The 15,172-nt window shown below is 39.8% G+C and overlaps 1 protein-coding gene across 6 annotated transcripts in view; it reads left to right on the top strand.

The window, feature by feature from the left end:
* DLG2 (discs large MAGUK scaffold protein 2) overlaps window positions 1-15,172 on the top strand; it is a 986,929-nt gene that overhangs the window by 134,926 nt on the left and 836,831 nt on the right. For 3 of the 6 annotated variants that reach the window (XM_052669635.1, XM_052669653.1, XM_052669618.1), the window contains exon 1: window positions 13,844-14,465. In XM_052669635.1, the coding sequence (XP_052525595.1) occupies window positions 14,436-14,465 (30 nt within the window). In that variant the 5' untranslated portion in view covers window positions 13,844-14,435. Of the gene's footprint in view, window positions 1-7,040; window positions 7,134-13,842; window positions 14,466-15,172 lie in introns of those variants that run through there. The other 3 variants (XM_052669729.1, XM_052669569.1, XM_052669675.1) reach the window with 3 other exon arrangements.

The following is a 15,172-nucleotide window of genomic DNA, read 5'->3' on the forward strand; positions in this document are numbered from 1 at the left end:
CTTCCAGCTGTGGTCTGCTTGAATTTTCAGTGCAAGGTTGTGATTTTGCTAATACGTGTTTTAATGCAGAGGGACTCTACTGGAGCCAATGAATAAGATTTATGCAGACGGGCACAACTGGAATCAAACCATGCGCTTTAACACGTTATTCCTACTGCAGCTGACCTTACTGCTCAGGGGGCTTTTGGCAGGTGTCATCACTCCACACTTGAAGGGACATCCCTGCAGTAACAGCTCTATCCTTCCCTGCAGCTTGACACTGTGCACATGGAGCTCACACCAGAGCCCATTTTCTGCTTATAACATACCCTCTTCAGCTGTACATTTAGCTTCCAAGATGTTGCATGATAGCCAATTCTAAATGAGTATTCATTAATTATGTTCAGCCTTTTAATTTTTCTAGTCCTTTTCTTCAAGCCTTCAAGGGAATTCAGTAATAGCTTCTCTTTTATTTGAAAGAAATAGATCCCAAATTACTCTTCATGTTTCATATTCTTTATGCCTAGCAAAGCACAGAGCAGTGGCTTAGATATAAGGCGTGGGAAGAGTGAAACTCAGCATCTGACTGAATCCCATTGAGCTGAAGAAGATGCAGTTAAAGTTTTCATCTCCATTTGTTCTCATTGTTGGAGGATTCTGAATTTGCCCTACAGCATTTGGTAACACTGCTGCAGTGAATGCTTTGGAAAACAGTCTATTGGAATAAGAACTCAGCCATACATAAAGTAATTGTCTCCATTCCTTATGTAGATTGGTGACTGACATGATGCTACCACAAGGGAAGGTCACTGACTGAAAGCAGTAAAAGATTTGTCCAGTGTCATGCTTTGAGTATCATTCTGAGTGCAACTGGGTAATTACGTGATGTGGATGATTGGGGAGGTAAGGTTTGAGGTTAGGTTTAGTGTTAACACAGTGAAATTAATTACAGAGTATTTATAGATTGAGTGACATCTTTTGGAGCATTGGGCAAATCTGTACTGAGGATAAGTAAATTTAAAGCTCACTATTGACATTTGGACATCCAGAAAAACTGAGAGCACAGCTACCTGCAGGAGGATGGGGCAGCATGGAATGAAGCTGTTGGAGTGAGTCCAGAGAAGGGCCACAAAGATAACCAGAGGGATGGAGCACCCCTTCTATGAAGAAAGGTTGAGGGAGCTGGGCTTGTTCAGATTGGAAAAAGGATCCAGGGAAAACTCATTAAAACATTCCAGTATTTAAAGGGAGCATATAAACAGGAGGGAGAACAACTTTTCACATCATTAGATAGTGATAGGGCAAGGGAGAATGATTTTAAACTGAGAGAGGGGAGATGCTGATTAGATGTCAGAGAGAAGTTCTTTACTCAGAGAATGGTGAGGCCCTGGCACTTCTACCCAGAGAAGCTGTGGGTGCCCCAAACCTGGAGGTGCTCAAGGCCAGGCTGGATGGGGCCCTGGGCAGCCTGAGCTGGTGGGGGGCAATCAGCCCATGGAACTGGCTGGTATTTAAGGTCTATTACAACCCAGACCTCTCTATTTTTCTGTGATTCTATGATTTTATGATTGCATGAAGTCAAGGCTGACCTTTCTGAAAAGACATCAGTGGCCCCATTCCTGAGCTCTGACCCCCTTCTGTCATAAAATCTATTGAAAGGTTGAATTCAATCTAGTTAAAGTGGGATTGTAAAACTACTAGAATGAAATCGATACTATTGTGAGATTTATGCTTGCTTCTGAATTTAGCAACTTTTTAATTAAAAATTTCAAACACTTGTTATGCAATTTGTATGGAACAATTGGTGCCCACGTGCACACTTTTTTTTCCATTCACATTTACTGGTCATACTGGGAGGACGGTACAGAAGGGACTGCAGGGAAATTCTTAAAGAAGCTGACCCACAAGACCCAGTAGCAATCTACAATGTCACCCTGAGCTGGGATAGCTGTAAGGTCTGAGCTGTGGCAATGTGGTCTGGAGCAAACCTCAACATCTTCAAACTGTGGACCAGAAGCATTGCCACAGAATCAGATCTTTGCAAAAGCACGAAAGTCACGCTTTTGAGAAGGTCTTCATAAATGCTTGATTAGGCACCATCTTTTCTAAAGGCTTTTGTGGGCAAGAGAGTTCTACTATATTCTTTCTGGACTGAAATTTAGGCCTAGCAAGTGAAACTGCCTGGCTTCAGCAGGATTACATTCCTGATTATAGTTTCTAGCATAGCCTGCTCAGGGATTGTCTGAGTTTTCAGTCATCTGTGATACAAGTAAAAGTTAATCCCTGCCAAAGGATTGCCAAATGACACTTCTTATAATAAGGACTATAAGAGGCATAGAAATAGAACTAGCAGGTACAGAAGAAGGCAAGCAAATCTTTTGGCATCTATGGACTTTTCCTCCTTATAGCATTGCAGAAAAAGCTCTTCAGGTCCACAGTGAGGCTTTCTTTCCCACAAACTGTTCAAGCAGCGTTTTTTGAAGACTGCCAGCAGCAAGAATCAAAAGCGGGTGGCTCACAATACTTTTATGAGTGCAGTCAGCTCTGCCTAGGTACAGCAAAAAGGTGCAGTCTTTGGTGAATGGTCACAGAAGGTGTTCCTCCTGTTATTGGCACACTGCAAAGGATGAATTTGAGCTGCATTCTGTTTCAGTTCACACACGACTTGAGTAAAGCACAAGTTGGCTACAAACTGGCATGGAGGCAGGCTCTGTTCTTTGCTGCTGTCAGCATCCTGCTGCGCAGTTCAGTTCAGCTCAGGTTGCTTCCTACTCCAGTAAGCTGCTAAACGAATTAGTTTACATCGGTGTCCCATAAAATCAATAACTCCAGCATATGTTACGGTGTATTTTAATTTCCCTCTGCAGCTTTTGAGATGTTCTAATGATTTGTTTTAAAATGCTTACTTTCATAAAAGTTAATTAAATAAAAGCAGTATCTCTCAGCACTCCATATTTCTGTGAGTATTCGATTATCAAGATGATAGATTTCTTGACAGATATTGGCATCCACAAGTTAACAGATCCCTGTTTTTTATGCTGTCTCTTTATATAAATCATTTGAAGCAAGCTGGGAATCTATCTATGAGCTCTCATGGAGCTGTAGCAGAGCTACCAATTCTTGATACCAAGTGCCAAAATCAGTCTTAAACCAGCTTCTGATGTGAACTTCTCTCTCTAAACACACACAGAAGAGCATTCGTTGAACTGGCGGCTGTAGGAGAAGCTGTGTTAAGTCCCTGAAACCTAAGGCAGCTGCAGTTATCATCATAGTACCATAGAATGACTTTGCTTGAAAGGGAACTCAAGGATCATGAATCTCCAACCCCCCTGCCACAGGCAGGGCCACCAACCTCCACATTCAATACCAGACCAGGCTGCCCAGGGGCCCATCCAACCTGGCCTTGAACACCTCCAGGGATGGGGCATCCACAACCTCTCTGGGCAAATATATTTAAATATATATATACATGTAAACATATCTCTGGGCCCCATATATCTGGCCTTGTGAGCTGCAGCTCCCACCAAAGCTCTGGTCACTTTGCAAAGCTGATCAGCCTTTGTAGCCACAGCTTGGTACATGTGTCCTAGGGAAAAAAAAGAAAAAAGAAAAAAAAAAATAGAACAGCATACAGGCATGCATGCAAACAAATTCAAAGCTGTCACAGCAACATCCAAGAGCATGGAACAACAGAATTATTGTTTGCATGTGTGTTTCTTATTTTTTTATTAATCAAACAAAGCATTTCCGAAACTGCACCTTGTTTCTAGGCACAAACATGTGGTCACTACTGTGGAAGGTTACAATTACATACAGATATATCAAGTATTAAAGCTGGAGCCATACAACAGACTGCAGTATCCCTCTACTGTTTCAGACGTTGTCTGCTATAGAAAGACCTCCTATAGGAAGCCTTGGAAGCCCCATATACCATAAGTGCCTGTGAGGACAGAAGCTCCTTCTAACTGGTTGCTGGCTCAGACACGAACGAGAAAGTGGAACCAGTGGGAAGTCTTTCATAATCCATAACTGTACTCTGACAAAAAAAAAAAAAAAATCAGCAAGGTTTTGTTGTCTATTGACAATCGTACAAGTCTTGATAAGCTACAGGAAAAATGTCATATAAACACAGAGAAGCTTAACTGAGCACTGTTAAAATTAGATAGAATTTAAAAGGTAGTTAATGTGATTACTATTTTATTAATAAACATTAAATAATGCTGTAAGTTTGCACAATGAGAAAGACATTGCCCTGAAGAGATTTCAGTCTAAATAGTCCATGTTAATTACAATCTAAATAGATTAGCATTAATTATAAACAAAATTGGAAGATTGCTTTTGGTGTGATCTGCAATTCTCATCATTACCAACCATGTGAGCTAAGTTACCAGATCAAGTTTTAATCTGCTTTTGCGACATTTACTTGTAAAATCTCCTTTATAGACAGACTCGGAGAGAATAATAGTTTCTTTTGTGATATTTTCCAAATACCAGCCTTCTAGATAGATGTTTCTGATAAAAAATACAGACTTCTGCCAGTAGTTTTAACTCAAGCTTAAAATCATTTCCAGAACGTCCTCCAAGAAGGTAAGAGCATGGGGTGTTTGCTGCACTGCGTTTGCACTGTGTCACCCCACGGCAGCCAGTTCTGCTTCTCTTGGTGATCTCCATGGTTCAGCAATAATGAGGTGTTGCTAAAATTCTTGTTCTGCATGAGCAGGCAACTTTTGGAAATACTGTGTTCAAATACGTTTAGAGAGCATATGCTTGTTGGTTAGCTCTAAAGGGAGGAGCAGATGTATGTCAAGAATAAAGGACTCAAATCCAAGAGCACTGTTTTTTAATAAAACTTTTACAAGACACAGCAAACATCCTTTTTGACTCTTGTGTTATACAGTCTTGTTTATATCAAAGCACAAACCAAAATGGCTGTTGGTTTTTGTATGGATTGTTACGGATTGTGTACTTTGTTCAAATTTGTGAACCATGTATTATTTTGCTAATGTGTATTGAACCTTAAAACGTTGGAACAAAGAGAGATGTTCCATATTTATTACTCTTACTCTTACTGGAGCTATTTGTATCCTCCTAATGTCCTTGGTTTACTGTTCTTCAGAATTAATCCACGATTCCAAGGAAAACAATTGAAACATTTCATAGCACTTTATGGCATTGTTTAACGTTCTTTCAAAATACTGCTTTCAGCTAATGATGATAAATTTGAGGGGGAAAAAGTAATATATAAACAAACTGAAGTTGTTCCTTATTCAGTTTTGCAGCTGCACCCATTTGGTAAATATTATTATACAGTCTATAGTTTCTGCTGGAAATTGTCAAGAACTCGAGAAGTCGCAGAAGTTTAGCTCCTTCAAGGATCAGAGTCTGATGATTAGAAGAAATAGATAACTCGTTGATTTGCATAGCTTATACTGTTATCACTTAGGTCAGATATTCAAAGAAGACAGACAAAATGAAAAATTGTTATGCCTCCTTCTTTCCCCCTTGTAAAACCAATTTTCCCATTCTGAAGGAAAGATGCAAGTAGTTTCTGGATTTTTTGTGGGCTCTGAGGCAAGCTGTGATATTCAGAGCTGCTGGGTCTTTGCTCACTTGCAAAACTTTGGCCAGGTTGCCGAGGTCTCCCTTCCAGGTTGTAAATGTAAAATACACAACACTTCTGTGAGAAGAAACAAAGAGTACATGCTCCTCCATGACTGCAGACATGTTAGAGAAGCTAAAAGTTGAGAGAAGACACGTGTGGAGCACTGCGCACTCAGCCCCATGTAGCTGCTGGGTCTGATCCAATACAACATTTAAACACATTCTCGACCAGAGCACAAACCTAATGCCATTGGTTGCACTGAAGTTAAATGCATGTGTCTAAGTAGGTTGCTGGGCTGGGTCCAGCATTCAGTCTTTTGCTGGATGGAGCCCTAAATAAAAGTTGTAGTATCAGAGGAGAAAGCATTTGTACTCGTGAATGTGATTTGGCTGTTTCTGTGGCACAGGCTTGTTGTTTTCAAAATTATTCTGGCAATGGCTAGTCTATTTAAAAGGCTAACAATTTCTTAACTGTTGTGTTAAAACTGACTGCATTCCTGGTGAACAGGCTAAAAAAAAGTGGACCTAAATCACAGAGAGTGTCTGAGATGCTCAGCGCTGATAGATTCAAGAGACTGTAGTCTGTTTGAATTCACTCTGCTTTCCTGTTCGTGCTCTTGCAAAGTGCCCAGAAATTTTCTGAAATCCAAGACAGTGGCAGTCATCTTGTTTCAATCAGCAGCTAACCCTTCAAGCACACTTTTGCAGGGAAAAATTGTAAACAGAGATGTCATTTGTAATATTTATTGCCTGAATGCAACATCTACAATAATGTATTTTAGAATTGCAGCAGGAAAATAAAAGTTAAATAGAGCCCTCTTACTATACCTTCTATAAAAGACATAATTGGGAAAAATACTGTCATGGTGTTTTTGATGACTTTTTGTAAATGATATAAAATTTCAATTTCTGTAAACAAAGAGAAGTTAAAAGGAAAAGCTTTCTATCTTTAAAGATTTGCAAAGACTGCACCAGTAAGAAACCCCTTCCAAAATACAACTTTTAGGAGAATGTCATGAATTAGAAATGAGAAGATAAAGCAGGTAATGCGGTTGATGCTGTAATGAGATCTGCTCCTGCAGCTCCTACAGATGAGAACCCCATTACCATCTGCGGGCCTTTTTGGCAGGGCACTGATTTCCGTCCTTATCTTTATGTTCTGATGCTGAGAGCTGCAGAACACCCTGAATGCCTTCTGAAGTCAACTAGAGATTATGATAAGCATCAGCTTGTAGATTTAGCCTATTAAGATGTTCACACACTTCCATGAGAGTGGCTGAGATAAAACCCAGAAGTTTTGCATGACAAGACATCAAGTTGAAAATCTCATGTATCAAACACCTGATGTTTAGCTGAGTTCAGGATACCCTTCTGTACATTCATCTAATCTTTACATTTAGGTTTAATAGAATTAGATTGCACATATCAGCTACTTTATTTGGCATTTTTCCCCCCTTTAGGCTGCAGCTTCCAATGGGTCTGAAGGATCTGGGCAATCTCACAACAAGGAGAACCAGACTTTTGGAACTTCTGTGCTAGAGATGAAGACAAAGGTATGGCCCAGTATTTCATGATGGAGAATGAAATCTTTGGTCGAATTTTGCTGGAGGTGAAATCTGTAGAATATATCGAATTTGAGCTCTTGGAATACATATATGTATCTGCTGGTTGTTGATAGCATGTTTGTTAGAGCATTTGAATGAGGCTTATGGCTGCAATTTATTCTTGTTACTGGCCCTGTGTATTTCATGCTGTTCAAGGCAGGATTTATTTTTTATTCCATGAGTAGAAACATTAATATTGGCGGAGGTTCTGTTGGATTGCTGATCCTAAGGTGCTTTAATTTCAATGTATTATTGAATTTTTGAAGGTGTTGCACACTTAGTACGTTTTATGCAAGGCATTTTTAGTCTCAGTACATTTCATAGTTATGTTGTGGCTTGCAGCCAGTGTGGCAGAATATGTCAGTAAAGTGATTTTTATATGGGCAGTCTAATGATACTGACCTCAAGACTACACTGGATAAGTCATGAAGCAATATGACTTCATGGCAGTGGTGTGGGAAAAGGAAGCGGTTTTGCTGCTTGCCATGCCAAAGTTGTAAGTGTTTCATTACAATACCTCAGTTATTTTCCTAGGTTCACAATTTGGCTGGAACAATTCTCTTGGGCACAGATATTATTATGCAGTTTCAACCTTAAGGTCATTCTGTATTTTTTTTTTCTTTTGAAAGTGAAGGAAAATTAAGTTTTCTTTTAAAGTTATCAAGATGGAAACATAAAGAAAACAGACATTAACTAAGTTGGCGTGCTTATGTGATACTTTGTAGACTTCACTGAAATTTGTTTATAACAGTGGAAAATTGCAGTTTATTCTTTTGTCTAAGACTTTTCCATGGGTTTTGCTGGCATTCCTGCATCAATTTCTCTGTTCCTTAATTTTTAAAGTTCTGAAGCACTAATTGTCTGGCATAATGTTTTGATATTTCTATGTTGCTGTGTTCCTATGTGGTCAGAAAACTTTTGTACTGTATAGGTCTATGGTACTGATTTGAAGTGTGATTGATTGTGAGATCAGCAGAACTGGATCTTTTAGTAGAAACCCAATTAGCAACCCGATTTTATACAAGTTTGAATCTCCTCAATCCCTTCAGTAAGGAACAGGAGATGAGAGCACTCACCAGTCCAGATATGGGACTGATACATTCTCTTCACTATCTAAAGCTGAAGTAGATGGCCCCAGCACAAAAGGTGATTAATAACTGGAAAATCCAAAGATCAAACATGTGTTGCATGAGTTTGTACGCTCATTAAATTTTGCCACTGTATTTATGGAGGCAGTAGGTCCCCAAGGCAAGGAATTATTGGATATATGCATTATATTGATATATGCACTAAATACATTGTTTCCATGAGAATGCTGTAGAAAACAAGAGATGTCCTGGATCTCAGCCCAGTTTCACATCATTTCCAGCACAAATGCCCAGGTGAACAATACACTCTCTTTTCTGCTTAGAGTTGAAGTATTGTGACTTGCTGGACTCAGACGTTCTCCGTCAGCAATCCTGTATACTGCATTTTCATGCTGTTTGTATCTCTCCAGCACATTGTGTACCTGACAGTAAACCCTACAAGCAAACAAGTCGATTCCCAAACACTAAAAAGTTCAGAGCTGCAAGTGGTATTTTCTTTCATCCTCAGTACCATGGTATAGCAGATAGTAGGTGCATTGTTTTCATTTCCTGGAATTTACCACTTTTGTTTCATTCCTGTGAAAGAATCATTTATTTTTTTCTGATTTCTTTTTCAAATGACTGTGCTTGAGTGTCAGTGGCATGCTGCTGTGACAGTGACACATAGCTATTTAGGACTTGCTACATGTTTAAACATATGCACCAGCACTTTTCAGCTTCTGATGATCAATTGGGTGATAGATTTACTTCCTCAGGCAGTATGCTCAAGAATTAAAATGAACTCGTCATTCACTGTGGATCTTGAGAGCTGAGAACCACTTTGGGACAGGTTGCCCTTGAGTACTATGTATTTCTATTGCAGAGCATCCCAGCCCAAATAAAGCCAGGGCAGTGTTTGTAACTGAACTGCTTCTGTTTCATTCTGAATAAGGGATTTGTGGGAGGCAAGAGAAAGCAGTTATGGCTTTGTATGGAAAATAATAGACATATAAAACACTACACAGAAATTTTAAATTGAGAAAGGCTGCAGAGCTTTCAAAAGGCTAGTTTATCCCAGGCTTTTCAGAGTTGGGGGACTTTTCCCTACCCTCCTCTTCACACACTGTGATTGTGAATGTGCTTTTCCTACAACCCTGCAAATCATACTCTGTTCCCAGCTTTTTTGTTTGTTTGTTTGTTTGTTTTCCATAGCTATATAAGCTAGCTGGTGAGCTTGTTCGTTTGAGAGGTTGTATGATCTCCATATTGGAGGACTGTCAAGATCAGACTGGATAGAAGCCTGAATAACCAGAACTGACTTCACTACTCAATCCGTTTGGGGAACGAGATTGGAATGAAGATCTACTGAGGGCCTTCCCATCTCCATTTCTCCTGGAATCCTGTATTTATATTGACTTCTAGGGAAGAAGGGAGAGAAGCCTACAGTCCCACTGAGGACAAAGGCTTGGGGCAGGAGGAAGGGAGATGCCCTTCACAACTGGGGAGTGAAAACAAACTTTCCATGCATCAGCTGAGCTTGGGGCACTGTGACCATGTGGGCACGGGGTGCTTGGACTGAAGAAATGGAACTAGCTGTTCAGCTTCCACTTCTGTCCACTCCTATTTTAGCATCCATGGGGCTCAGAGCAGTGAGGTCTGATATTCTATGGAATATAAAATTGTTTTTTCTGTTCAGAAAGCTACCAGCTAGAGAAACTGGTCAGGACTCCCGCATTGATTGTGCTAAATAGCAATGAAATTTGCTGTACACAGGAATAGGAAAACTGTAAGAAAACCGTCTGCTTGAGATTCTCAAGGGCCTGAAGCCAATTGCAGAGCTGCTGCTGTTAGGGCTGCTGCAGTCAGGAGGGGCAGAATTGCTAATTTGTTGATCTTTAAATTAACACTAGCACTCATGGGTTTCGGGTTCAGTCTGGAAACTGCATTAAAATCCTCAGAAACTGAGGTATACAGAACTTCACGCCTTCTAAAAATTGTATTAACTTTTCATTGCTGCAGCAGGATTTATTCTGACATTTCCTTTGTAGTATAGCTCCTGACTACAAATCCAGGATCTGCTAGATTAGTAGTTTTACATTTTCTATTTTTTGTGTACCACAGAAACAGTCCTAATAGAGTCTGTCTCATGGGATTTTCCTTTCTAGCATATAATTACTGGTAACTTCTATCCCAGTGGTGACCTACTAACAAACAAGTTGTGATGCACAGCAACCTCACTGGAGCTGGGCTCAAGCAGTGTAGATGAGCTCTGACCACAGAGACATAACTTCATAATTGCCCTCTTGCAAGAGAAGTAATTGGGAAAGTATTTAATATACTTGCAGCTTGCTTGGGTGCAATATAGGACCTGAAAACAAGAAAGAACAGAATCCCATATGAAAGACAGTCAACCTGAAACCAACAACATGTACTCCGTAGTACACAACTTAAAGACACGTTAAAATATAAATAAATCTTTCTCCACATTTGCAAGAAGATGTGTGTTGTTTTCAATTTTCTGTGTAGGTGCAGAGAGCTCTGAATAGTCACTAGGTAAATTCTGCAAAATGCTGGCATTAATAGTGCTGTATGAACAGTCTGGAAGATATTTCCTTTCTTAGGGTCTGCACCGAAGCTTCAAGAGCCATTTTTTTTCCCTCTTAATATCAATTGCTTGAATTTGAAATAATATTGAAGGCAACACTGCATTTCTTTTATTTGAATAATCTGTTTATCTGTACAGTTTTTGCTCGATAGTAGTTGGGTTTTGAAATAATTTAAGAGTTTTTTAAAAGATTATGTCATGAAAGATACAAAAATCATGGAATACTTCCCACCATCCTATTGATTTTAGGTTTTACTGAAGCTTGCTTTTACAATATATTAATTTCAGCTGAATGTTACAGGCTCTGCTTCTAAATATAACCGCCTAATTAAGCCCTGTGCTTTGGTTATCCAAGTGGAAGTACCTGGATACAGTAAAGTTTTTAATGACAGAAAGGAGCATTAAATTGTCCAGTCTAAATTACTGCGTTGTACAGACCATAACATTTCCCCATTTGTTTTTTTGATTGACTTAAAAACAGACAGATTGGTAAAATTAGAGAAGGAGACATCACCTGTGTAAACGGCTCTTGGACGGTGGTCTGCAGAGCCACTGATATCACAGTGGGAAATAGATACTGTTCCTCCTGAATTATGGCTTCCCAAGAGTCAGAGCTTATCTGAGGATACATTTGACTGTCTAAATCAACTACAGAAGCAAATACAAAGCACCTCTTTTCACTCCATATGGTTGCTTCTGAGTTAGTTTGGTTTTTGGGTCAAGTCTTTCTATAGTAGATTTCAGTTGTGATTGTATGGACAGATAGCATGATGGCTGGAAGAGCAGAGGGAAAAACAGAGCTAAGCAGCAAGATGACCTGCAGAAATTAGAGCAGAAGGAGATATTGCTAATGAAGGGGAAAGCTGTGCCAAGATTTGAAAATCTTAGATTTGAGGAGATAAAATGAATGGTAAAAGTATCTAGCTGGAGATGGCAATATTTCAGGGACTCTGCAGTTTAATGATGCTCTAAGCTTGGGCAATGCACGGGTAAATGCTGTGCTGTGGAATGGTTGCTGGTGCACTGTATGGTAGGAGATGACAGTGCAGGATTTACATCCAAAAATTGGAGGAGTGTAAGAGAAAACTGTTGGGTACCTTTATGGAGCCTGGACTTCCAAAACACAAACACAGGCAACCTTGCTTGAATATCCTCAAAGTTTTCAGACCCTCTCTTTTTCATATCGACTAAATAGAACCATGAATTTGTTGGAGCCAATTCACAGAAGTTTCTTGCAAGTAGGAGCATTTACAGATCATGTCCTCAGAGTCCCATTTCAAAATACATCCCCATATGCCAATTTTCAGTATGATATGAAATTTTACAGCCAAGTCATTAGGTAATTATATGTATGGGAATATTTCATGCCTTACTAAATCAGCTTGAATCTATGAAGTGGAATAGGAAAAATATGTGGCATGCTTGACATCAAAGTGTTAAAACTTCTCCTGAATTTAGATTTGATTGAATTCTCTTTTACTCTATCATGCCAAGAACACAAGGAGTGCTTTGGTTAGACCAACTTATTAGGTTAATTTGTTTTTAGGTAGGTGGTTAATTGATTCTGACTTCAAGGACATTTGAAAAGTTCCCTGATTCATATAATCTATAGTTTAATAAGCTTGTCTAACACTTGGCTACTGGACTAAACTGCAGTAGGGAGAAAATATGCAGACTCAAGTGCAAGCTGTAAACACAAATCAAGTTCGTTCTGCATGCATGTGGTTGCCCAGAGTGAGCTAAAGTTTTAGGCAAAGTCAGAGGTGCTCTGGAGACTTTTCTCTTTAAGATGTTATATCCCCCAAGACTGTACTAGCTGGGGGAGGGCTGGTTGCTCTCTGACCACATATCTGATTCATTATGGCTTTTGTAACTTTGGTAGCAGTGACCTCATTTTGGCAAAGTGATGTGTGCCATTTACTGAACCTCTTGCTGCTTTAGCAATCAGGGGACTATTAGGGTTATAACCCAGGTAATTTATGGAAGGGAGATGACTCTTAAATATCTTTTTATTTTCTTGGAAAGTCTTGTTTTATTGAAAACATATTTTAGCTCTGAGTGCGAATGAGAGATCCTCAGCAAAGCACCCAGGGGGACTGTGCTGTCCAGTGTGTTGAAAAGGTGAATTGTAATGTATGGGTGTCTAGACGTTTCCTCTTGTTGCTGTCAACAGTCCAGTTGGCTGTATTTTTTTTTCCAGTGAATAGGAGCATTGATTTTCCTCTCTCTTTGGCCAGAGCTTTCATTTTACATATCTTTCCCCTTCTGTGTCTCTTTCTCTCTCCCTCCTTCTTTCTTTTCTCTCTTTCTTCCTCTATCTGTAAGAGAGGGAAGACTTTAAGGGCTGACAGCAAGCTTTCTAACTCAGAATGATTCATGTAAGACACCTGAAAGGAAAGCTCTGCAGCAACATCACTGCAAGAAAGGTAGGGATCGGGGTAAACAGTCCATAAAGCTCTGAGCAGGGCATACAGAACATGAAATAAATGGGTTAAATCTGCAAATCTCAGGTTCTGAGAAAGTTTGGGAAAAAACTTGAGGAGTTTTTAAGCTCTGTTTTTCAGGGTGCTTCTTAAAAAATTAAATATTTGGTGTTTTTTTCATAAGTGGTTGGGGGGGGGGGGGAAGGTACCCCTCTCTAGCTATGAATAATGTATAAATATTTTTGTTTGTTTGTTTTTTCCAATGGGTGGTAAAGTAAAATAACGTCCCTGTTGCACTTCCCAGACCTGCGTGCACGTGTGAATGTGCAGTTCCCATTTCTCACCTGACTGCTTATTTTCTGTTGCACTTTTTGAAAGTTCGCCTACTCCAGCTGTTATTTATATTCACTCCCTGAATCTGAACGTGACCCAGTAATTCTGAGCGATCGTGGATGTGACGCATGAGCTATCGCACGCACCTCAACGTTTCACTTCCAGCAATACGTGTTTGCAGAATCGTGCTCCTAATAAAAACCCGTACGACCGAAAGCAGTTGTTTTGGCAGGGAGGCGACAGGGCTGTGATAGATGGGCCCTATAGTTGTATGTGTTGTGCTTGCTCGGAGTTCGTAGGAAAGAGGAGGGAGAGAGCGAGAGGGGGGAGAAAAAAAAAAAGACAGGGAAGGAGAGAGAGAGAGAGAGAGAGAGAGAGATTGAGAGAGAGCGAGAGACTTGGCAAAGGAAATCTTATGGGTATACTGAAACAGCAGATCAGAATTGTGAAACCAGAGCCAGGGCTGAAATGTGATGCTTTTGCTCTTTTGTGCTTGTTGTGGTTCTCATCTTCCCATGTAGAAGGCTGCATACCATTCAAGAGAATATTCCGATCGCAGATTGAACAATGCAGCAATCAAGCCTGATAAGCCACCTGGAAGTTTTGCTTGAGACGATTTCTAGTGGGTTTTCTGATCTCTGTGAGCATCATGACTGCCTTTAGCATTGTGGAGGAGGACTCGAGTTTCTTATGAGGGCCCCACTTGGAAAAGCAGGCTGTGCAGATTCAAGCCTCCGGTTCTGTTCATGCTGTTCAAAAGCCTTTCCTCACCCTTGCTGATTTGTTTTTATGATTTACATACACTCCTGTGGAGATTTACAGAATGGATTGTCTGTGCATTGTCACGACCAAGGTAGGATTGGAAACGTTGCTGTAATGTGTACATATTTTTCTGCTATTTTTCTGTTCCTGTAATTAAATAGATTGAGCATGTATTGTGTCAGGTTGCAAGATAAAGTGATAAATAAGCTTTGCTTCAATGAGCATTTTGTTCTCTTCTTCTGTAGATTATGCAGTTTGTTTCTGTATCACTTCCTAAATGATATGTAATTTACTTATTTTTACTAGCAAAAGGAAAATGATTTCATATTTTGTCTTAGCCTGTGCTTGTGTCTATTAATATCTCCAGCTACTGGAGCACTTTCAGAATACATGGTATCAGGCACAAATTTTCTTAGCTTATCAGCTTATTCTGTGAACTAAAGAATAAAAAATATGAGGGCATTATATGGGTCCTAGCATTTTTAAAGAGGCCAATCAGATGTAGTTTAGGTAGTCATGATGTTTCTGATTGGAGGCATGCAAGTTTCTTGTGGCTTATTGTGGCTTTTTTGTGGGGGGGGGTGGGGGGACAAGGGGGGAACATAGATAGCTTTGCTTCTCTAGGCCTGCAAAATAAAAATGCTTTTGTCCCACTTTAGCACTCTTATACTGATTTTGGATCTGAGCTGACTGCTTGGGAATGGTATTTCTAAATAATTCCTTCCAAATGTGCATGTAAATAGTCTGTTATCCACAAGAGTGGCAGGTTAAAGACTGTGGTTATGGGCACTGCCTTAG

The sequence above is a fragment of the Tympanuchus pallidicinctus genome, unplaced genomic scaffold (genome assembly GCF_026119805.1).
Source record: "Tympanuchus pallidicinctus isolate F22 unplaced genomic scaffold, pur_lepc_1.0 scaffold11, whole genome shotgun sequence".
In the NCBI taxonomy this organism is placed as follows: domain Eukaryota; kingdom Metazoa; phylum Chordata; class Aves; order Galliformes; family Phasianidae; genus Tympanuchus; species Tympanuchus pallidicinctus.